The sequence below is a fragment of the Molossus molossus genome, unplaced genomic scaffold (assembly GCF_014108415.1).
Source record: "Molossus molossus isolate mMolMol1 unplaced genomic scaffold, mMolMol1.p scaffold_m16_p_12, whole genome shotgun sequence".
Taxonomy (NCBI): Eukaryota; Metazoa; Chordata; class Mammalia; order Chiroptera; family Molossidae; genus Molossus; species Molossus molossus.
This window is the reverse complement of record NW_023425347.1, coordinates 31,735,759-31,761,052: the sequence shown is the minus strand read 5'-3', so window position 1 is coordinate 31,761,052 and position 25,294 is coordinate 31,735,759. Positions and strand designations below refer to the sequence as shown.

At 42.1% G+C, this 25,294-nt stretch overlaps 1 protein-coding gene across 1 annotated transcript in view; it reads right to left on the bottom strand.

The window, feature by feature from the left end:
- The window catches only part of TGFBR3 (transforming growth factor beta receptor 3), a 201,661-nt gene that overhangs the window by 151,102 nt on the left and 25,265 nt on the right, over window positions 1-25,294 (bottom strand). Inside the window, exon 2 of the mRNA XM_036257051.1 lies at window positions 20,474-20,649. Within this exon, the coding sequence (XP_036112944.1) occupies window positions 20,474-20,534 (61 nt within the window). The 5' untranslated portion in view covers window positions 20,535-20,649. The remainder of the gene's footprint in view (window positions 1-20,473; window positions 20,650-25,294) is intronic.

Sequence of the window (25,294 nt, the reverse complement as noted above, 5' to 3'; positions counted from 1 at the left end):
CTCTTGGTGCATGGGTCGACACTCAACCACTGAGCCACACTGGCCGGATGAGCCTTACTTCTTTTACCAACAACAGGAGCAAAGTCCTTTGAGCTCCCTCAACTTTGACATACAACATTTAGTTACTTTTAGGCAACCCTTAACTGTCCAGAATCTATTTACTGCACTGTCACCATTCAGACGGATCACTTGTTAGCTAAATTCTATATCACTCTACAAGGCAGAACTAGGTGCTGAGCGTGAAGGTTACAGCCATGTGGGTTGCACAACACAAGAAAGAATTTCCCAAGAGTCAGAGAGATTTTAAATTCAAGCAAGGCTGAGGGTTCAGTCAAGAAGCTATTAGAAAGGTGATTTACGTATGAGGCTGAGTTGGACCAGATGATCTCTAGGGATCCTTAAAATACCAACATACCACAAACCTAGAACTCTAGTAGTGTGCCTCGTGAATGCAAAATCTTCCCAAATGTAACTTATCCTAAAACATTACTTGACAATAAAGTTGCTAATGAGATAAAAATTCATGTATCTTGAAGAAATAAGCAACCTAAAATATACCACATATTAACTAAGCAATAATTATAAGAGCACACAGATACTAATAGCTGCAGCTGAGCAACGCTCAGTACGTGCCAGGCAGGTTTTGAGCACTTGAAGCATTGGTATCTCACTAAATCTTCAAGGCAACCTAGTGAGAGCTAGGTACTATTATTAGCTCCATGTTATACACGAGGATGCTGAAGCAAACAGAGGTTACACAGTTACTTAGTGCAGACCTGGGATTTGCACCCAGGCAGCTGGCTCTCCAGTCTGTGCTCTGTGAAGTTGTCTTGTTTGAGAATTGGGGAGCATTTTCCTTAGACTGGGTTACAGAAATATCCTAAAATAGCCAACTTCTTAAAGGAACCTTTGAAATTTGGTTAATGAAACTTTTTTGATATAATCATAAACTTTTTCTAGATAACAATACCTACTAAATTTATTTTACTATAATTTACTAAATTGTAGAAGTGTTCAGAGAAGTTAGTTCAGATTCCAAACCTTATTTCCAAGTAGTAGCTTAAACACTAGAAGAATCTGGCTCAAAACCAATTACAAAATTTTCCTATGTCAGTATAACAAACACACTGCGTTAGATATTTATATTTCTGCTAACTATCAGAGATGCTCAAATTGGCGATTATGACAGAGCTGGCCCTCAACTGTGGCAGTTTCCATTACAAAACCCACTTTACAGGAATGCAGGATGCTGTTTAAAAACTGATTTAGACAAATACTTAATATGACAACAGACTATTGGCCTTCCCTTCCCCTTTGATTTTCTCTCCTTTTATCCTCATTAAAGCCATCAAGTGTTCTTCCATTTAAACTAAAAAAAGGAAAATGTCAGTTCCAAATTTTGAGATTCCTAATACCTTACAGTTGGCATTTTATATGTCTGTATTTGTAAATATTAATAATGTCTAAAGTTTTCATTTTTTCAAACCAAGTACTAACATAACTAATTAACTCCATGAAGATTACAACTGCATAATGGACATTATAACCTGAGCCTGCTTCAATAGAGACATCAGTGATATATATCAAGAACCCATAACAAATAAAAATGATTTATGCAAACATTTCTAAATAGTCACACAAAAGAAATTTATACATACACACAGAACATGATAGCAGAAAATTCTAGGACATCAGGCACTTTTTAATTTGTGATGTGTCTAAACTGTCGAAAACATCCAGCAAGAATGTAAAATCTTTCCCTTACTCATTATAGTAAAATCCCATCATAATTAAAACTACGGCTTTTTGAAGGGAACAGTGAAAGAAATGATTTACAGGCTCAATGACTCAGCATAAGGCCCTGACATCTGGCCTCACAGTTACTACCACAGCATATCCTCTGGCTACAGTCTTCATCATTAACCGGGCAAATAGCACCCGCCACAAATCACCTGTAACGCTCCAAAATGCCCATGCTGCCACAATGGCATCTTTGAAAAAAACAGTGACTTGGAATCATAGAATTTGGGGGCTGAAAGAAACTTGAATTTCCTCAGGACAATCTCCTGCCAGGTGAGAAAACCAATAGAGATGCCGAGTGAAACTGACAGAGATGCCCAGAGCCCAGACTCCTGGTGAAGCCCTTGACTGACTGAATCTTCATTTGGGCCAGAAGACAAGCCCCATCCCAGACCCCAAGATCTCTCTTCTTTCGTTCAGAAAGCAGCAATTCCGAAACATTTTAGTCTTAAGATCCCTTTACGCTTTAAAGTTACTGAGGACTCCGAAGAGATTCTGTTCGGATGAGTTATACCAACATGTACTGCAACAGAAATAAAAACTGAAACATTTAAACAGTATTTATTAATGTATTTAAAACCAACAATAAACCCATCCCACGTTACCACAAATAGTACTTTTATGAAAAATATTTTCTGAAATAAAACATAATTTATAGTGAAAATAGTGGCATTGTTTTACATTTTTTGCAAATCTCTTTAATTTCTGGCTTAATAGAAGACAGCTGGGTTTTCGGCTCTGCTTCTGCATTCAATTTGTTGTGATGCATTGTTCTGGTTGAAGGCTATGAAGAAATCGGGCCTCACAGAGATATGTTGTTAAAAAGGCGAGGCCAGTCTTAATGGTCTTTTCATATGCTTGTCACTAATTCTTTGATATTTTACCTAAACTCAATAAATAAAGTCATTCCTTAAAGGTCAGCTGCAATGTGGGATCTGAATCACAAAATAAACTTTTCATACCTTATTATTTTAAATCCATTGCTCTCCCCGAAAATACGAAGGGGAAAGTCATAACTTAACAGCAGAGAATCCTGGCAGACACCACCTCAATCAAAGGATAAAAGTTAACATCACCAGTAACAGACGTTTAAACATAAGTAGCCCTGAGGCCCTGAGAAGCCACATTAACCTCTGCGGCATCCTTTCCAGTTACGCATACTCTCAATGCACTCTTGAAAAAACATCAGATAAACCCAAATTGAGAAACATTTTCCAAAACAACTTATCAGTACTCTTCAAAAGAGTCAAGGTTACTGAAAGACCTGTCACAGACGAGAAGACCAAGGAGACATGACAAATGTAATGTGAGATTTGAGTTGCGTCCTAGAACACAGAAAGAATATTAGTGGGAAAATGGGTGAATCCAAATAAATTCTACCCTTCAGTTAATAATACTGTACCAAGATTAATTGCTTAGTTTTGACCACTGTTCTATGGACATATAAGATGTTATCATAAGGTGAAGCTGGGTGAAGCATATATGAGAACTCTGTACTATTTATGCAACTCTTCTGTAAGTCTAAAATATCTCAAAATACAGTTTTTAAAAATCAATTGCTCTTTCTTAGATTATCAAGCTGTGGAATCTTTTACCCACACATGATGTTGTAACATCATGTACTGGTCATCTGGAAAATAATGGTTCACGGAGTTATGCAAATATGCCAAATGTTGACACACTTCTTATACAATATCAAGAAAAATCACATTTGTGAATATCTCCATGGGTCTCATCTGAAAAGTATTTAATTACTGAGACACAGTCATGGTGATAAATACAAGTTTTCCAAAACTTTCATTTTTGCTTAAAAAATAAAATTTTATCATTGGCAACAAATATTGTCCGTTGTTTTCCTTGAAATAACAGGCTCACTTTGTTCATTTTCAAAAAATCCCTGCCAAATACCCACGTCTGGATAACCATCGTTTGTCAGCCATTCCTTCAGTGAAATGGTACTCCACAAAACACAGACTAGTTCAGCACACCATCCAAACAAGTGTACACGTGCCTTTTCTCAAGACAACACGGGCTTTGGAATGCAGAAGAGAGCTACGTGCGTACTTCCCGTTCCATCACACAGAACATGAAAAAGACACACATCTGAGAGTGTTTACTGCTGCCCCAAGAACATTCTTAGATGAAACTGGTGTGTGGCACCAGCTGTTTTATCCAATACTGCTTTCATACCATCACTGCAATATTAACCCAGTGAAAAAGACAACATATTAGAATTCTTATAAAAATAGTTCTGAACTCACAAGCCTCCTAAAAAGATCTCAGATCCATCACCACACTCTGAGAACCACTGGTTTAAAGAGTTAACCTTCAACTCTTCAATGAAATCTACCACCACTACTTTAGCCAACATAAATGTACTAAAAAAGTCTCAAGCTAAACTTCGTAGAATGTTTACTAAGAAGCAATAGTTTCTTGCAGTCAAAGACTCATAACAATCTAGTGACAGATCTACCACCTGTACATCAACCACCACAGGTGGTTTTAACTAAGAAAAGACAGTGACCACTCACCTAGTCTCTATGGGGTAGCCTTCATCTCAACACTGCCTCTTTCCCCAGAAACAAAGTACATTCACATCCCATTTTTATTATTTTAGCAAAATTGTTTCTCTTTATTGTACTTTATGAATGAGACAGGGTTATAATTGATTTATTCAAGAAGTATTAAGCATAATTGATTCAATAAGTCCCTGTGTGCTAGGGACTGAGGATTTATCAGTGAACTGGTCCCACCCTCTCCCTCAAAGGACACATTCAAGGAGGGACAAAGAAGACATGGAAACTCCTCTACTTGAGAATTTTCATATATATGGAAAAAGTTGCACCAGAGCAAAATGAAACTGACTTGACTTTCCTGGAACTTACATTTCAGTAGGGAGATAAATAATAAACATAATAAGTAAATTATAAACATGTTTTAAGGTAATAAGTGCTCGGAGGACAAAAAATAAAGCAAAATAAAAAGGAATGAGAATACCAGGGGTTGAGAGAAATTGCTACTTGAATAGGGTAGTAAGAGTGGGACTGAGCCCAGATGAACCACACAGATGAGGAAAATTACAGTTAGGTGGTCTCACTCCCTTGTTTCCTGGTGTTCCTGTCTCCCCCAGCCCCAATCCTCAGTGCCACTACCATCTTTCTTGCTTATTCTCCAATTTCCAGCTAAAGGTGGTTTCTCAAGAGGAATAAGGTCCTTTCTATTCTAGCTCTAGATTTAGCCCTTCAGCTGTTAAACTGCTCATTTCAAAGCTACCCGAGCCCTCACTCAGCTACCAGCAAATAGTCAATTCCCAGAGAAGTACCCTGCCCTGGCTTTTCTCTGCTGAAGGCACACAGCTAAACAGCAAACTCATTCTGCCCATTGTAAGTTAGCTCTAGCTCTCATTCTCTGCTTTACCTGTATTTCATTCTTAAAACAATCAACATAATACATATAATTAGCAGTATTCCATAGATAAGGCAACAGCAGCTCTGAAATTCAAATCTTCAAAACAAGAAAGAAGAGAGCTTTTTATTCACAACCTCCCCCCGCTCCAGCAGTCCCATTGTACCACTCTGGTACTTCCCACTCTGAGCAGAAACTATGGAAAATAAAGAAAATGAGCATTGCCCTGGCCGGTTTGGCTCAGCGGTTAGAGCGTCGGCCTGCGGTCCTGAGAGACCCGGGTTCGGTTCCCGCTAGGGGCATGTACCTCGGTTGCAGTTTGTCCCCGGCCCTGGTTGGGTCGTGTGGGTGGCAGCCACTCGACGTGTCCCTTTAACGTCGATGTTTCTCTCTCTCTCTCTCTCCCTCCCACACTCTATCTGAACAAAAAAATAGAAAAAATGTCCTCGGGTGAGGATAAAAAAAAAAAAAGAAAATGAGCATTGACAGAGTCTGTCTTGTTGGTAGAGTCTTCAACATTGTATTTCAGGATCGGATTTGATTTTTGCACCACCGACAGACCTGCATAATAGACCTGCAACTTTAAAAACTAGGTAAAATGCCCTGGCCGGTTTGGCTCAGCAGGTAGAGCGTCAGCCCTCAGACCAATGAGTCACTGGTTCGATTCCGGCCAAGGGCACGTGCCTTGGTTGCAATTCGTCCCCAGCCCTGGTTGGGGTCGTGCGGGAGGCAGCCACTTGATGTGTCCCTTTCACGTCCATGTTTCTCTCTCTCTCTCTCTCTCTCTCCCTCCCTCCCTCCCACTCTACCTGAACAAAAATGGAAAAGTATTCTCAGGTGAGGATTAAAAAAAAAAAAACTAGGTAAAATGGGCACAACTTTCAATGTTTGGTTTCTGACCCTGCCCCTAACCTGGACCTTAAGTGTAAAGGAAGAGATGCTATGGATTTCCCCTGCTCAACAATACCAGTTTGAGCCTCAGCTAAAGAATATATTTCACACTGACCTCTGAGTTCCTACAACAGAGCAAACCTAGCCAGGCCAATAACTCACTTTAGCAAGTGGCCTTAATTATTTGTGACTGAGCTCACTCTCCAGATGGCCAGAGGGAGTTTAGTTTTCATCATTATTAATGGAGAGTGATTTGAAGAGCAGAGAATTATAACTCTAAAACAGACATTCTCAAAGCTAATTCTAATAAAACAAACAAGCATGATGAATACTGTTCATTTGTGGACACACTATAGTCTTTAAAACAACTACTGAAAACTACAAAAGCAGTAGAAAAAAAAAAACCCTCAATAAATGGGTGTATACCATGTTCATGGATGACAAAACAGATGTGACACTACGGATTCTGTGCACTTTTCATTCTATCATTGACAATCCAGCTGCTCTCTCTCCCACTCAAATATATTTAATGTAAATAACCATGGTTATTTTAGGGTAAACTTTAATTTTGTTTTATCTTTTTTTTAAGAAAATCACTCTTTGAAGTCATTCATCTAATTATTTGCTGGAAAGCTGAGTTATGCCAGTAAGTCTTGACACTGTAGCACAAAAATTACTCTCTAAAATAAAAGTATAAGACAGAATTTTAAAAAAAAGCAGTGAAAAAAGTCATAGTTATTTATTGGTATGAGGCTTTACTCCCAACTTAAAAAATAGCTTTCAAGATCCTCTACAGCTCTGAGATCTGCACTCCTATGCCCTCTATCAAGTTTTCTGAGGACCGTCTGAAGAAAGGGTTACAAGTCCAAAGTTGCCACTCCAGACCTGCTGGTTAGGAGGAGGCAGGTTGCCCGGGCCTCGGGACAACCAGCCTCACATGGAGTAAATAGAGGCCACTGTGACTCAGGAATAAATTCCTCAACAAGCACATACTCTTCTGTGGTTTTTCATGTAAGCTTTTCCCAACAGATTCCAGGTAGAGTAATAAACAGAAATAATAGATCTTGTTGGGCCTTCCTTGAGTTCAGGAAGATCTGATAATATCATGAAATAGCTCAACACAGTTCTCTGAAATTTTTCATTAGAATTCTTTTCTCCTGAATCATGTTAATAAGGTACGATCTGGCCCTGGGGTTTGTACGTAACTGCTTGTGGGCTGCTCCAGCCCAGAAAGAAGGGGAAAGACACGGAGGCCTGCCAGTAGGAGGCAGGGCCAGGCCCAGGTTTGGAAGATTTCTGGAAGGATGTTTTCAAACAGAGCTACATACTAATTAGAAAACAGCTCCCTTATATAACACTCGATTGGCTCTGAGGTAAGTCTAAAAAGTAAAAATCTCTACTTTTCTCTTTAACTGCTCTTAGTGTCACCAGAACTGGAATTCGGCTCAACAAGCCTCAAATCGCTTCCCTCTTTAAGGGGTAGCGACTTCTATTATTGTTCTACAGTTCATCAGGCTGAGCTAATTCTGGTTCTTATTATTCTATAAGATACTACAAATGTTGCCCAGCTGGTGTGACTCAGTGGTTGAGTGTTGACCCATGCACCAAGAGGTTGCCAGTTCAATTCCCAGTCAGGGCACATGCCCAGGTTGTGGGCCTGATCCCCAGTCGGGGGCATGCAGGAGGCGGCCAATCAATGTTCTCTCTCATCGATGTTTCTATCTCTCCCTCTCCCTTTCTCTCTTTCTAAAATCAATAAAGAAAAAATATATATTTTTAAAGATATTACAAATGTAGTAAAATAATGCAAACTTATTTCCCCCTTCATACACACGGTATACCCAGAACTTAAACTGGCAGGCGCTTGACTTCAAATTGAGATTTTTGAACGACGTTTTCCAAGTGCAGTAAGTTTGCTGCCCTGGGCCAGCTAAACAGAGGAAATGAGGACCCTGATTTGTTTTATTTTAAGGAAAAAAAAAAACCACTTTAAGGCCTGATCCTGGTGCCTTTGAACATTTAACACTTAAAACCTGAATTGTTTCATAACAAACTAGAGTTCCCTTTCCTCCCTCTAAGAAGAGGCCCTTGGGAAGTATTTATTTAGTTAATGAATGTTAAGTAGTTGTGTTTCTCTCACAAAACAAAAAAACAAAACCTCTAGAACATGCTCTTTGGGTTCCCCAGCCCTGCAAGGCCACATAAGCTCCATCAGCCAAGAGCCTCAAGCAGTAAACTGGAAAATTAGGGAACAATATGGCCACAAGCACTTCTGCAAAAGGCAAAACAACTCCCCTCTTGGCCCAACTCCAAGAGGCAATTGAGCCGGTAATGTCCAGGCTAATCTCTGAACAGCCTCTCTGCCAACTTTCTCCTGCAGGCATTAGGTTTTTCAGCATGGGTTTTCAAATAATCTAAAACAATTAATTAGTGCTTTTGAATACATCATACCATTAATGAAACACTGCCAGACAGCCTTTGATAGCACATTTCCAGAGCTAATTAAACGTGGCAAACAGAGAGTACAGGTTCCCCAGGCGGCCGAGAGGGCCAGGCTGGGAGCTGGCCACTGCCGGGGAAGTCATTCTCACAGACCACCCTGGGTGACGAAGGTGGGGACCTGTAGGTCAGGTCCTCAGGGTCCTCCACAATATGCCAGACGCTGCTCTCAAATTATATAATTATCAGACTCTTAAAATTCATACTAATTCTTTCACCCTAAAGACACTTTTTTCCTTCTAATGCGTAGAAATTCTTAATTTGATACTTATAAGTTTGGTATTGCTTCTAGTCCACATTTCCACCCCCAAAAACATTGGTTTGAAATTTGTTTTCATGTGTAGTAGTTTTAAAAACTAAACATTAAAATTAATCTCATCCCCAAATTCCCTTCTTTCAGAGTCCCGCACAATCTAAGATTTCCCATCCCCACAACCTCAGTCGTGTGGGAAATCTTTTTTTTTTTTTTCACTATCTGATGGCACCCAGAATTCCAGACCGTTCTACGTGCATGGCCAGCAAGAGCGACATATTTTCAGGAGGCCTAGAAAAAAGCTAGCAAGAGGGCAAGAAGTAAAAATGTTGTTGTGTTCCTCTGGGCTTTTCTGGTGCAATTTCAAAAACAGAATGACCACCCACCCCCTGAGGCTTGTGCAAGCTCCAGGGTGCCACTTAGGTTGCCCATTGCCATCCCCCAGCCCCCACCCCATGACAGTGATGAGGTCTGAGAAAGCAAATAAGAAAATCTTACAAACTACTCAGTTGCAAAGAAAATAAATAAATAGATGTCATTTTAAAAGACAACTTTGTAGCCCCAGAGGTTAAATCTTCTCAGTGTCCTAGCCCAAGTTTTAATAAATACGGTGTCAGGGTATTTAATAAATATTAATTACAACTTAAGGAATACTTTTCCCTTCTGAAAAATGGTAATATTTTCAAGTTCTAGCTTGGAATCTGATTATAGGAATGAAAGTAGAGATTGGTGAGTAAGCCAAAGATAAAACCTAAAACAGCTCCAGCAGAGTTGAACTGTGCCTCCATTAACATTACCTTTCTTTTAAAACACCCATGTCAACCTACCTCAACTTTCCCTTTTATCTAGTCAGCTGGTACCATCCTCATTACCTGGTCTCCTCAGCCACAGTGGCCTGTACCAATGTCCCCACTGAACCAACACAAGTCTCCTACATTGGTCTACGAAGTCACAAGGCAAGAAATGGGAAGAGGCAGCCCTAGCCGGTGTGACTCAGTTGGCTGGAGCACTGTCCTGTGCACCAAAAGGTCACAGGTTTGATTCCTGGTCAGGGTACTCACCCAGGTTGTGGGTTTGATCCCTGGTCAGGGTACACACCCAGGTTGTGGGTTTGATCCCTGGTCAGGGTACACACCCAGGTTGTGGGTTTGATCCCTGGTCAGGGTACACACCCAGGTTGTGGGTTTGATCCCTGGTCTGGGTGCAGGCAGGAGGCAACTGATTGATGTTTCTCTCACACAGATGTTTTTCTTTCTCTTGCTCCCCCTCTACCCCTCTCTCTTCCTCTCTCTAAAATCAATATTTTTAAAACATATAAAAAATAAAATAAAAATAAAAAAAGAAATGAGAAAAGGCAAAAGAGGCACATAAAAGGAAGAATGAGAAAATTCCTTCCTTAACAACTGGGATGATTATGCCAAGGTGTAGCCCCAGCTAGTAAATAATAAAGACACACCTGGTTTCTGCAGGTGTGCCACACTTTCAGCTGGAGAGCGAAAAGCATCTTGGAACTCAGTCCTAAAACCAACTTCCTCATCAACACGTGGGTCCTCTGACCCAAATGAGGTTACTGAAAGGGTTTCAAGGTGGCCGTTTCAAAGGCATGCTAACGCCAAGCTCCTTTTTATGACAGTAAGAATTTTCTAGAAGGCATTTTCCTGTCTGCGTTACAACTTGTGCATTAAGGAAAAAGAATGATCTACGCCATCAAAAGTGGTCCTCACACCTGCAGCATCAACACCAGACGGACCTGTTAAAAAATGTACAACCTGTGACCCAACAGACCTCCTGACCAGAATCTGCATGGGAACAAGATGCCCAGGTGATTCATATGCACATTAATGTTTAGAAAGCACTGGTCCAATATCTGTTTCTAACTTCCAGTTCCAAAAGCAAGGTGAGTATACCTCACCTTCAGGCAAAACCAATATGAATATCCATATTATCAAACATTTTAAGTGGATTTTTAAAAATATGTTTTTGTTGATTTTTTAGACAGAGAGAGGAAGGGAGAAATATCCATATGAGAGAAACATCGGTGGGCTGCCTCCTGCACGGCCCCTACTGGAGATCGAGCCACAACCCACGCATGTGCCCTGAGGGGAATCAAACCAGGACCTCTCAGTCCCTGGGAAGACCCTCAATCCACTGAGCCACACCGGCCGGGCGGGATTATTTTCTTTACAGAAAAATTTTCTCTAAGTATCAAGCTCCTTACTCACATTTAATATGTAGTGTAACTAATAAAAATGAGTTTACATAAAACACATTTATTGCCCTGTCGGTGTGGCTCAGTGGTTGAGCGTCGACCCATGTACCAAGAGGTCTCCAGTTCGATTCCTGGTCAGGGCACATGCCCAGGTTGTGGGCCAAATCCCCAGTGGGGGGCATGCAGGAGGTGGCCAATCGATGTTCTCTCTCATCGATGTTTCTATCTCTCTCTCCCTCTCCCTTCCTCTCTCTCTAAAATCAATAAAGAAAAAATAATGTTAAAAAGCATTTATTTACTGCCCTGGCCGGTTTGGCTCAGCGGTGAGAGCATCGGCCTGCAATCCAGAGAGACCCGGGTTTGGTTCCCGCTAAGGGCATGTACTTAGGTTGCAGTTTGTCCCTGGCTCTGGTTGGTTCGTGCGGGTGGCAGCCACTCGATGTGTTCCTTTCACGTCGATGTTTCTTTCTCTCTCTCTCTCTCTCTCTCTCTCTCCCCCCCTCCCTCCCACTTTATCTGAATAAGAAATGAAAAAATGTCCTCAGGTGAGGGTTAAAAAATAATAATAATAACATTGTTTTTTAAAAAAAACATTTATTTATTACATAAACCTAGATGCAACTGTATTTCTCTGAAACACTCGTTTGGCTATGAGAAGCACTTTTGCAAAAAGGTGGTAAGACCCGCAAAACCCATTATCCTAAAAAACAGGCCACCTGGAGAGTGAAAAGGATGAGACCAAAATAAGTAGACTAGGTTTAAAAGGGGGGCCCAGGCTTTTAGGACAGTGATTGTTCAAGAACAGTACGTATTTTCTTTAGATGTGTTGGGGAGTTGTTCTGTGCTTTAAGATACAGATTACTGTTGTATAGAAGTAATTATCTTTACATTAGGTTATGACACACCTCCACTGATATAAGTCCTTATTGTCTGTCCTCCCCACAAGAAACAAATTGAAAGAAAATCCCAGGATCATTCTTAATTTGATAAGCATCTACCTCCCACGGGTCCTTCCTTCTAAAATTGGCTCCTGGCCACCATCATCTCTTGTCACAATATCATCAACCAGTATCCCCAAATGCACGCTTACCCAACAGTCTATTCTCAACGCAGCAGCCAGAGTGATCCTGTTAAAACATCCTCTATCACTCCACAGCTCAAACCCTCCAGCAGTCCCATCTCACTCAGAGTAAAAACCTCACAAGGGCCTACAAGGCTTTACACCGCCCCACACCCCCCCCCCCTTAACTCTGACTCTCCGTTCTAGCAACCACCTGGCCTGCTGACTATTGCTGAGCACTTCAGACAAGCCATCAGCTCAGGACCTGTTCCTTCTGCCTGAAATGCTTGTTCCCCCAGATATCTCTACTCACCTCACCTCCTTCAAATCTTCTATGAGCATCTTTCCAGCAAGGACATACCTAATCACCGTACTTTAAAGTGCTACTCCCCCCACTAACAATCCCTAGCCCCTTTGCTTTTTCTCCATTAAACCTACTAAAATGTCCATAATTTTGTTTGTTTGTTTCTGGTCTCTCCCTACTAGCATGTAAGCTTCATGAGGACAAGGATTTTTGTCTGTTTTAATCACCGCTCTATCGCTAACACCTGGAATAGTGTCTCGACTACTCAGTCGATGCCTGTTGACTAAATCAATCAATTAACACTTTAGCAAATGTAATCATCTTATGGAAGGCGGGGCAGGGGGTGCCTCACTGTTGCACCCCAAAGTCTCAAAGCCAACAAAGCACCTGAGACTTGGTAGGTACTCCAAGTTTGTCAACCAGTCTACAAGTTCTCATCTAAACATAGTAGTTATTTCAAAGATGAAAGAAATGGTGAGATGATAAATGGTTCTTTTCTCTAACTCAAAAGAAAGGGGAGGACAGGAGCTGGGTGCATTCTGCTCCACCGAGCAGCGCAGGTGGGGCCCTGGGAAAGCTGCCCCTGGAAAGTGCTGCAGCAGCTGCGGTGTCACCAATGGAAGCAACAGGGCCGGGGCCACTGCCAGAAGCTGATGCTCTGCTCTCCCCTGGGGCCTGCGCCACCGGAGCATCCTTTAGATTGGGACAGGCGGGTGGGGAGGAAGGGAGCTGTCACCCCCGATGGGTCTAGTCTAGGTCCAGGCTAGGACTGTTTTTCAGGCATGTGAGGACGAAGAGAAGCAACACAAAGAACCTAAAGCAGTATTATTGGAACTTTTTCCCTTTGCCATAACTATCACTTGTTACTATATGGTTCCCTTCGTTGCCAACAGAGGATAACTTTAATGGGGGGGGGGGGGTGTCAGCATTTTCCTTTGAAAGCAGTGAGATTTTCCACATTCCACGCTAGACTTTTTTAAGATTACTAAGAGTTGGCAGGATAGGGCAGTAGAATAGCTGGGCCGCAGTTCTCAGAGCACCTGCCACCTCCCCCTTGGAAGGGACATTCTGGGAGCAAGTGCAGGTTTTAGCCCTCGAGAATTCCAGCGGATTTGCAGTCTCCTCTCAGAGAACAAAAATATAACTATGCTGGACTTCAGGATGAATCTTTTTTAGGCCACTCTGATAAAGAATGCTTTAAAGAAAATGAAAGTCAGTGGCTCACGTGGACAAAGAGCGGGCCGGGCCAGTCTTCCAAGAGGGAGAGCCCTCGCTGCCCTGATGCCCACGTGCAGGGCCGGTCCTGAGGGAGGCCTCATATGGAACACTTTCCAGGACATTCCCAGCTCCGACACCACTTTCAAAGGCCAGCGCCTGGAGCTCGGAGCTCTATCCGTGATTCAAGGTGGCCCAGAGTATGAAGAATTAGTTATCAAAGCAAACTAGCTTTAAAGAAGCCTAATTTCCTATATATACAATGTGTGAAAGTATAAGCTTTGTGCAATTAAACAGCTGTGTGGGCATACAGCTCTGTCCTGATGAAAATATTGATCAGTGTTTATAATAGAGATCAATACTGGTGTCCTAAACTAAATCAGAAATCTAGGAAGCAGGGTGGCAATTCTAGAGTCCAGGATAAGGACACAAGGAGAGAGAAACCTGAGTTCTGTTGACTTGTTTCACATCACATCTATGTATAATCTTATGTTCTTAGTAAATATCTTTCTTTCACTATATGCACATCTGTTAGTAAACTCTCCTTGCAAATGAAAAAAAAAAAAGGCCTTTAATTAGATACAATATCATATCTCACCCACACACACACCCATCCAGGTCCACCCAGGGTAAGGGAATCTTTGAAAAACACTCTTCTTTTTCTTGGCTACTGCTAACTGCCCCAGCTCTATGTGCGAGTGTGTGTGTGTTTACTGTTCTGTGCAAAAGCAGAAAAATGTGGGAAGGGATCTCATCATGCTTGGGTGTCCATGGTAACCCCAAAGGGAACACAGCTGAAAATGTAGGCCCCTCTACCTACCTTTTGTTTTAATTTATTGATTTGACGAGAAAGAGAGGTACATCAATTTGTTGCTCCAGTTTTTATGCGTTCACTGGTTACTTCCTTATGTGCCCTGACCTGGGATCCAACCCACAACCTTGGCATATCGAAACGATGCTCTAGCAAACTGAGCTACCCGGCCAGGGCCTACTCTGGATTTTGTAATGCAGTTCTTTGCTCTTTAAAATAAATAGAAAGTTGGCCCTGTGATAATAGCTGGCATCACAATTGACGTATCTTTCCCCTGTGGATCCAAAAGTGGAATTAAACACAGAAGTGGTTATAATAACCACCTAAAAACAATAATAATCACAGACCAAATCAATTAGCTGTGTCCAGAAATTTAGGGGTTGGCAAGAGAAGGCCTTGGTGAATTTGCTTTGAACCTTCAAGCCTATCCCTCCTCTGTCCTTCCCGTTCCCTCGTGGCGGCCCCACGGGCACTCTCCCGCCTCCCCGCCGGGTGAGCTGCAGCCTCTGATCACCGCGTTGGCAGAGGGAGGGGAGGGCACTACGACAGAACCACCTCTGCGGCCCCCAAGCCGTTAGTCTCAAGTCCAAGAGAAGGATGCCAGTGCCTCTGGGCAGCATAGCAGGAAAAGCATGAACTCTGGAGTGGCTTCCATTCCACCAGTTACTAGTTTTATGACTGTACATAAATAACCATTTCAACTTTTTAAAAATCAATTTCTCTCTCATTATACATTATGCCTTTCTTCTCTAAACCTCCGTTTTCTCATTGGTAAAATAAGCAGAAGGGATGGGTCAGTGGTGTAATTACAGTGATGACGATAAATCCTACCTTCCTGGTTTCTGCAAGGGTTAAATGAACCGACAGGTGTGCGGTGCCCAGTGGAGTGCCTGGCTGGCACTGTTTCAAAGGATGCGAGGGGGTGCCCTGCAGCCAGAGCCCATCAGACCTGTCAGTGCAGTCTGTCTGCACAAGCGTGTCGAGTTCTGGTTTGACCGAGAGTTGAACCATCTTTCTAAATTGCTTTCTCTAAGTCTCATTACTCTCTTTCTAGAAACGAAAAAAAACAATACCTGCCTACCCCAGGGGCTGCTGTGAGAATAACATGAAATACTAGGTATAAGAGTGTTCTGAAAACTATAAATATAAAATGGTATTGCAGGCATACCTCAGAGATATTGCAGCTTTGGCTCTAGACCACCGCAATAGTGAGTGGTCATCTGTTTGCTGGCGGAGGGTCTCACCTTCCATGTGTAAAAAAACGCAACATCTCTGAAGCGCGGTGAGGTGACGTTCGCCTGTGCTATTAGTTCAGCCTCCCCCGAGCCGCCAGCCTGCACCATTCTACGCCAGGAAGTAACCAGCTGGCATCTCTGCTTCCTGTCCCATGGACACAAAAAGTTCAGCGCTTTCTTAGCCGGAAAATAGCTTCAACGAAAAACATCTCTATTTTCCTGTGAATTATACCTGGAATTCAAGGTACATCTAGGAGAGATAGAAAGATATGTGCTTGCTCAATAGCAATGGGTGTGCAGGTTGTGGGCAAGCCTCCAAAAGTATGTATCTAGGCACCAAGTGGAAACAGTGGAATGAAGGAAACAGCCATCCCATCAACACCCCACAGGCACCGAGGCCAACAGCGTTTCTGCAGAGTTCCCCCAGCAGCACCCCTTCGACCTGGCACAAGAAGCCAGTGGAGTACAGACGAGTCCATCCCTTCCATCCAAACCAACTTCCCTGAATCCTGTCTGTGCCTCTTTTTCTCGTTATTGAGGCTCCTGGGATCCCAGCCTAACTCTGGCAAGCATCAGGCGCAGCAGTTAATATTTTTTAAAGATGTGTAGTAGAACAGTTTTTAAAGTGAAAACTTAGTAAGCCTTATGCTCATAAGAGCAAGCATTTATTTTTTAAACTTCCCACTTTTCTTAGAGAAGTTGCAGGATCTAAGGTAAGGTGCCAAAAACCTAAGGTAGTTTCCAGTCAGGAGGCATGATGGTCCCTGCACAGCTCCTGCTCACCAAGGCTCCCCACAATGCTTTGCAATATCTAGGAACAGGGGAGGTGAGGGTAAGTGTGGATTCTGTCAAAGCAACCACTGAGCCTGGGATGTGGCTTGCTGCCCCTGCCTCCTTCACCCTCGGCCTCAAGCAGAGAAGGGAAGGCCCAGGCAAACCTGTGGGGCTGGGGAAGCAGTCCCCTGCTCTCTAACTTGGGCTCCTTTGATGCGTGGCGCTGCACTCTAGGAGGGACCTGGCCGCGGATCTAAAGGAGGCCTTTTACAGCCTTCACCCCTTCTGCTGCCAAGAACTCTACAACAGAGCTTCGTGGCTATGTCAAGGAAGTAAGAACACAAAGATGGCCCATTGCTTGAGGTTCCTTCAGTTCTGATGACTTACATACGTCTCTTCTGAGGCCAAAGGGGTTTAATCTGGTTCCAGGATGTCTCAGTGGGGCTCCTCCAAACGCAGAGGTTCACTCATTCCACACTCAGGTTCTCTGCCACAGAGGCTCAGCTGGAGTGGCTGACGGGCTGGATTTGAGAGCCAACTGCCAGGGTTCAAGTCCTAGCTCTAGGACTTGATACACATTGTTAACCAAGTTGAGTCTCAGTTTCCTTGTTTATCTTGTTTATTTTATAAAGACAAAATGAATGAGCTGGCAGAGAGCAAGCCCATGTGCCAGGCACTCTTGTTCTTGAGGCTAATGAGGCCACGTTCTCAGCCTCACCTTTTAAGTCCTCAGTTTAAATTCTCAGATTCACGGTGTATGCCTTCGGACAATGGAAGGAAAGAGAGTCCAAACCTCAAAATGATATCCACAAGCCTCATTCTGGCATTTAAGGTTCTACACAATCTACTTCCATACTGTCCTCTTGCTACATCGCCACACCCGTTTTCCAGGTCATCCAGTCTTTAAAAAACATCAGGCAACTAAGTGCCATGCACTGTGCTAGTCACGTTCTCCCATCTGGTCCACCCAATGCCTCCCTCCTCTTAGACTCCACCTAGCCTGCAAAGCGGAGCTCAAGCCTGGCACTTCCACGACGCCCACCCCCCCCCCCCAGCTGCTCTAACCCAGCAGGGCTGCCCCTTGACCCCTCTAAGGTCTTGCGGTTTTTACATGGCACTCACCATACATTGATTATTTTGTTACATAGTTATTTTGTATAGTTATTTTTACATGCCTACCTAAAGTTTAAGTGACTCACAGAAAAGGATGAATCTTACATTTGTTTGTATATCCTAAGTTTGTATATCACCAGCCACTAGCAGGGACTCAGCACGTGATTTACTTGATATTTCAAGATGGCACAGAGCAAACCCATTATCATTCTTTTAAAGCAAACACCCTTCTCATCAATACTCCCTCATAGCACAGAGACTTAAAGGCTCAATCTAAAGACCTAGACTAAGTAGGTTTATGGTTAAATCTGCTACTTAGATGTATGACCTTGAGGAAGTTATCTCATCTGTCTGTGCTTGTTTTCTCATCTGTAAATGGGATAAACAAGGTATTTACACTTTTTAAGACAGTTATGAGAATGAAACTGAGATGATACTTTGAACAGGGCCGGCACATAATTAATTACTCTAGAATTATTCAATATTATTATCATTACTACTATCTTCTTGAAGTTCAACTCATCCAGAATGTCCCAAAAAGCATTTTGTAAAGTATTCTAAGCCTGAACGAAAAGCTATCAGTATATACAGTTTATACAAAACATGTATCCCCTCTTCATTCTTAGGTTGTTCAAAATGCATCTCTGTCTGTCCTATTGATCAGTTGCCTCAGGTTGTTACAGAACCTACTGCACCTTCAGTTTTACTGTACAATCAGCAAAAATGTGAGTGCATATACAACTCAAAAAAATATTTGACCATGGCTTAAGCAAAACTGATTCACTATCAAATACATCAGGCATGTACAAAGCTATCAAACTCACCGCTTTCCCATGAGGTACCCTCTTCGGTTATGTTTTTCAGTCTATCCCCGGTGTCAGTGAAAGCAGAAAATTCTGCCTCAAACCCATCAGGTATATAATTATACATCTTGTCATTGAAACAGCACATTTTCTACCAAGCCATTTCTCTCTCTCACTCCCTCCCTCCCTCCTTTTCCTACTACTTTTCAATGAGATTTTAATTAAGATCAGTTTTAATGCCCAGGCTAAAAGGCAAATAACTCTTCAATCATGAGACAAAATGAAACTGTTGACAGAGAGAATGGGTAGTTCAAATTCACATGCTGGCATTGAAAAAAAAACAACAACAACAAAAAACAAAACTAGCAACTTTCTCTCAAGATATTTGCAACGAGGAGGACATTCTACTTTCCAATCTCATAAACCAAGTTCTGCAAACTGGCTTTTACTCAGTCTGTGCCTGAGTCTACTGGAGCCCCAGCTGGTGGTCTGGCTTCTTCATTATAGCACAGAGGTTAAGAGCAAGATGTAAAACTTGGCTCCTCCACTTCCCAGCTACATGACACTGGGCAAGTTATCTCATCTCTCTGTATCTGATTTCATCAGTCTGTGAAATGAGAAAAATAATCACACCTACCTCAGAGTTGTGATTAACTGAGCTCATGAAATAAGAATATCCTACTCACTGTTATATTCTATAGTTGTTTAGCCCAGTGCCTGGCTGCAGTGCACACTCAGTAAATGGTGATTATTATCATTATCATCTCAACTGTATGTGAATTCAATAGCCAAAACCAAGAGGCTAATCATTTTTCAAGTCAAGGAGTTTCTTGTTGAGATCAGCCAGTTTCAAAATCTGGTCCAACAAAATCATTTTATGTAGCCATTATAGAACAGACACAAAGCTTATGACAACAAAATAGAGCAAATTAAGCTTCCAAATGTGTTAAGTAACCCTGACTGCCAACACTAAGACATTGCTGTGGAGGATCTGATATTCTTACTTAAGCAACAATGTTCCAACCAAGTAATTTGTTTCCTCTCATCTCCAACCTCATACTCTGATGTATATTTCAGTACTTTTTTTGTTGTTAATCCTCATCCTAGGATATTTTTCCACTGATTTTTTTAGATAGAGTGGAAGGGAGGGAGGGAGGGGGAGAGAGAGAGAGAGAGAGAGAGAGAGAGAGAGAGAGAGAGAGAGAGAGAGAGAGAAACATCAATGTGAGACATATCAACTGGTTGTCTCTCACACCACCTCAACAGGAGCTGGGGTCGAACCTGCAAACCAGGTATGTGCCCTTGACCAGGAATTGAACCCAAGACCCTTCGATCTGCGGGGCAATGCTCTATCCGCTGAGCCAAACCGGCCAGGGCTACTTCAGTACGTTTTAAAAAGTTACACATTTAAATATCTGAAATAGACAAAAATTTAATAACTTTCTAAGCAGCCTATTCCAGAAGTCTCTCCTCTATCTAGAAGATCTATTTGTTTTATCATAAAGAACAAAAGAGCCTTCTTGAAGTTTTTTATTTAGGACAAGAAAGCAAATGTAATCTATTCATGTAACAAAATTAAGTGGGATTAAACCTTAGCATATTTGTTCTAACCACCTCAATACTGAAGGTTATAGTTAGGTATCTACACCACTGACAGAATGTCCAGCACCAGTCTATTGAAATGTAACACAGGCAAATATACTATGTATCTGTATAGAAGTCAAATATTTTATTTCCCTCAAGAACATAAATACTTGGAATGTCAGCCTGCGGTCCAGAGAGACCGGGGTTTGGTTCCCACTAAGGGCATGTACCTCGGTTGCAGTTTGTCCCCGGCCCCGGTTGGGGTCATGCAGGAGGCAGCCACTTGATGTGTCCCTTTCACGTTGATGTTTCTCTCTCTCTTCCTCTCTCTCCCTCCCACTATACCTGAACAAAAATGGAAAAATGTCCTCAGGTGAAGATTAAAAAAAAAAAAGAACATAAATACTCAAATTATGCATAAATATCACAGGTCCTAAATTTTCCTAAACTGAAGAGACTGAGGAAAACTATAGCCAAAAGAATATAATAAACATGCAATTCATACTATGCAACTTACCTGCAGTAGCCAAACAGACACTCATTAGGGCAAGCATGGCGATCACATAACGAGAAGTCATTTTTATTTCTTCAAAAGTGTGTCCCAATCACCTCAGCCTGTAGTTCTTCAGATCGTAGACAATCTTTGCAAATCAGATATGGCCTTAAAATCCCTCTTTCCAATTTTCCAGTTGTCTGTAAAAATAAACATATTTCAAGAAGAAAACTTAATGCAGGAACTTCTTTTCATAAACACAGATTAGGGTGAAATGAAGAACTTCTAAAGAGGGTAAGATAAAATTATCTTAAAAGATGCCAAAACGGCACTCAAGCAAACTGAGATTGGGGTGATAATGACTTACTAAAGGTTTTTATAGCAAATACTTTTGCAAAACCATATTTACTTTTGACAGTTTAAATATTTGGTTTTAGATAAAATTTTCAGGACCACAGAAGAGAACCAAGGTGCACCTATAATATAATATCTCCAGTGATGTAGTGGCGCTAGAGCAATTGTTGACACTTGATTCATGAATGCCCTAGTGCTAACAACAACGACAACAACAACAAAACCAGCTCTGATTAGAGACTCGGGCTGTATTATAATGACAGAGTTATCACAGGATCAAATTAAAACACATTTAGAATCGATTTGGAAAATACAAAACCATTAAAAGGCAAGATTCTTATTTCAACTGTTGGCCAGCCTCTTAGCAGGAGAAGTCTTCCCTGTCTCTAGTCCCACCTGAGACCATCTGGTTACTGGACTAGAGGGTCTGGACGTCCTTTCTTTCAAACATTTTCCAGTCCAGAACCTTGCTTGACTGGCACGTTTTGTGGTGGTTTGCTTAACTTGAACATCCCCATGTGGCCCTAAAGATTACCTCATTTAGTTACTCCAGAGTGTATTTCCCAGTCCTGTATCCCTGAGCCTGGCACAACCCACAGAAGTTGTCTAACTCGATAAATATTTATTGAACACCTACTATGTTCCAAGTATTTAAGGACATGATTCCTTTTCATCAAGAATAAAAGTTATGCCTGATCGGTGTGGCTCAGTGGACTGAGCATCATCCCATGGACTGAGAGGTCCCTGTTCAATTCCCAGTCAGGGCACATGCCCAGGTTTGGGGCTCAATCCCCAGTAAGGGACATGCAGGAGCCAGTCAATGGATGTTTCTCTCTCACATCGATGTTTCTCTCTCTCTCTCTCTCTCTCTCTCTCTCTCTCTCTAAAAACTCAATTTAAAAAAATATTTTAAAAAGTAATTTAAAAGCCCTGGCCGGTTTGGCTCAGCAGTTAGAGCGTCAACCCGCCAACCCGAGAGACCTGGTTTCGGTTCCTGCTAAGGGCACATTACCTGGGTTGCAGTTTGTTCCCGGCCCCAGTTGGGGTTGTGTGGGTGGCGACCACTCAATGTGTCTCTCTCACATTGATGTTTCTTTCTCTCTCTTCCTCTCTCCCTCCCACTCTATCTGAAGATGAATGCAAAAATGTCCTCAGGTGAAGATAAAAAAATAATTTAAAAAAATAAAAATTATCCAACACCTGGATAAAAGCACAAACACCTTACTTGATCCAAACCCTGGGCAAGGCCAGATTAAGGTGTTTCTAGGAACCATCTCAAATAGCTGGGACTGCGGCCTTCTTACCCTTACCCGGGAAGTACCATCCACAGAACCAGCTTGCTATCCAGATACAAAGCCAGTTTGGGCACTTGTAGATACAGTGCAAAAATACAAAAACAACGGCAAAATGAGTTTCTAACTGAGTGTTCTTAGTTCACTGCATTAAGTGTTAGGAGAAAGATGAAGTTGTTCTAAGAGTAGTAACACTAATTTCCTATGAGAAGGAGGGAGAGAAACAGTGTAGTTGTGTTAGCCTAGGTAGCTAGTTACATATTAACAAACGAGAAGAGAGCGACACTGGCCGAGCCTGATTAAATCTGGAAGCTGCAGCTTTGCCTCAGGGGACAGCCACATCCTCCACCAAAGGAACTTAATCCCCCCAGCAGGCAGGAAAGACCCACTTTCCAACCTCCCCAGGGAATAACCGGCCAGTTCTCCGGATTACCAGGGGGAGGAATGAACAGTAAAGGGGAAATTTCTTTGCACAGTACGAGCCAGATAACAAGCAAAACTACAAGGATGCTGCAGTAGGAGACAAAATGAGAGGAGTCTAGCCTGGGAAAATCTGGGAAAAGGGTTGGATAAGATAAGGACATGGAAACCCAGAAGATTCAGGAAAGGGATTGGATAGGGGGAGGGCCCAGCACAGCCAACTAAGAATTAGGAAGGAGATTGGTTAGTTTGAAAGAAAATTTACCCCTTCCCAAACCCAAGGAGATATGATCAAAGTTTAACCAAGGCCCCAGGGGGTGTGTTCTCTCTCTGTAGCAGGCCTGGGGCCAAAAGTGCCCTTCCAATAAATCTTGCCACTGCACCTCAAACCCTCCTATGTGTGTATTTTTGAAATGCGTTTTCTGCAATGCCTGGGAGAATCCTATTCCGGCCCTGGCTGGTGCAGCTCAGTTGGCTGAGCTTCTTCCTTGTGCACCAAAAGTCACTTACTGGTTTGATTTCCGGTCAGGGCACATACCCAGGTGTGTGTTCCATCCCAGGTCAAGGTACATACAGGAGGCAACTGATGGATGTTTCCCTGTCACATCAATGTCTGTCTGTCTGTCTGTCTGTCTGTCTCTCTCTCTCTCTCTCTCTCGTTTCCTCTCTCTCTAAAAAAATCAATTTAAAAAAAAGTCCTATTTCCTGAACTTGCCAGGGCAGGCCTGCCTTGGTCACAGTCCACCTATGGAAAAAGTTAGAGGACAGTGATGAGAACTTGGGAGAGGAGCCTTTTCATTGAATTGCCATTTGATTTTGAAAGTATTGCCTATGCAGAAATAATAACAATAAAGTTCTAATTTCTGAAAGAACTTTACAGACACATCTTGAAACTAAATTATATGTGCAGGAGGCACTATGGTTCAATCTTAGTATATGACAGTAATTAAAGGCCTACCATGAATAGAATATGGATTTTGATGGCAGTTAAACGCCTGCTTGGGACTGAATCTACTCTGCCACCTACGAAATCAGTGATGTTGAGCAGACTGTTCTGCATACATGAACCTATTCACATGGGTTATTGTAAAGATTTGGTGCACACACATGCACACACACACTGCTTAATAATATAGATTAATACTTAGAACAGTGCCAAATATATAATAAGCCACCAATAAATGTTCGGTATTGTTATCACTATTTGGCCATTCTTTTGAGGTATACAGGGTGGGGCACAAGTAGGTTGCCCTGGCCAGTTTGGCTCAGCAGTTAGAGCGTCGGCCTGCGATCCAGAGAAACCCGGGTTCGGTTCCCGCTAAGGACGCGTACCCTGGTTGGGTCTTGCGGGAGGCAGCACTAGATGTGTCTCTCTCACATGGATGTTTCTCTCTCTCTCCCCCACTCCCATTCTATCTGAACAAAAAATGGAAAAGTGTCCTTGGGTGAGGATTAAAAAAAAAAAAAAAAGTAGGTTTACAGTTGTTTGCATGGAAAATAATAATAAATAATAATACAAGAATAAACTCTGTGTTCTGCATACTCACAACTGTAAACTCAGCCCCACCCTGTATTTATGCCAACAAAGTAAAGAAATTTGGGTGTGATTATTTATATAATTCTTTGCTTGTGCAAAAGCAGTTCAAATCTTTTGTTTATTAAAAAATAAACATTCCAACAGACACAAAAGAGAGATAAGCTAAAGAATGAAATCACTAAAAGAACAGAATTGCCAGTCGAGTTGAGCACAGGTCACTGGGGCCACAATGGTCCCGTCTCCAAACCTGACTAAATTAGAGAGATCACGTTAGATGCCATGAAGAAATCGACTTGAAGCCCAGCATTTCTGTCACAGTGACTCCACATCCTCTCAATGAAATGGAAGTCACCATCTTCTGTTTTTTACAAGTCAACAACAGCAAAGAGAATGTGTCCCTATTTTTTACCTTCAGAAAATTAGGTGTCATGAATAAACTGATAAGAAAAACCCTCTTTACAAAAATATGCTATCTCAGCAAACGCTAAAGGCAATATTCATAAAGCAAAACCCCATAAAGAGATCTCAGAAGAAGATGGCTTCCAGAGGATGTTTATGGAACACGTAAACCAGATCCAGCACGAGGCCTGTGGGAATATTTAATGAGCTGTGTCACCCCCTGCCCGCAGCTGCAGAGGGTCTGTGTGCCTGTGCTCGTTAATCCAGGGGCTTAAACCAGGTCTGAATAAACCTGTGGAAAAGAAAGGCAAACGGTTCTATTAAAAATATAGGCTGCAAATTGCTGACAAGAATATTGGGCAATTATTAAAATGCAGCAATTACAGATATAATAGAGCCAAGCTAAACAGTTTGATGCCCAAAGGCAAACCACAGCAAGTTTACACCGGATCTGCAAACATCTCCGAGGAAGTCCAAGACAAGTTGAAACTCCACACTGCTGCTTCTAACAAAAAGGAGCTTTTCTTCTTTTAGCTTAAAAGTCCCTCCATAATATAACTTATTCAGAAAGAAAATAAACTGCAGGGAGTTTCTGTCTAATCTTCCCAACGTGGTGACAGGATCCTACGGCAGAAGAGAAGAAAAGGGAAGTGTGTCATTCCCATTCGGTGGAACACCAGCTCTGGCCAAGACTCACACACATCAACACCTTAACACACAACGTAGGGGCAGGTTTCCCACCTGGATGATCAACAGCTTCCAAGAAGTTATAGATTTGAAGTAAAGCGAGGGAAATACAAACTCATTCTTCTGTGAGGTTTTTCTCGAACTCAATTTGCAGAG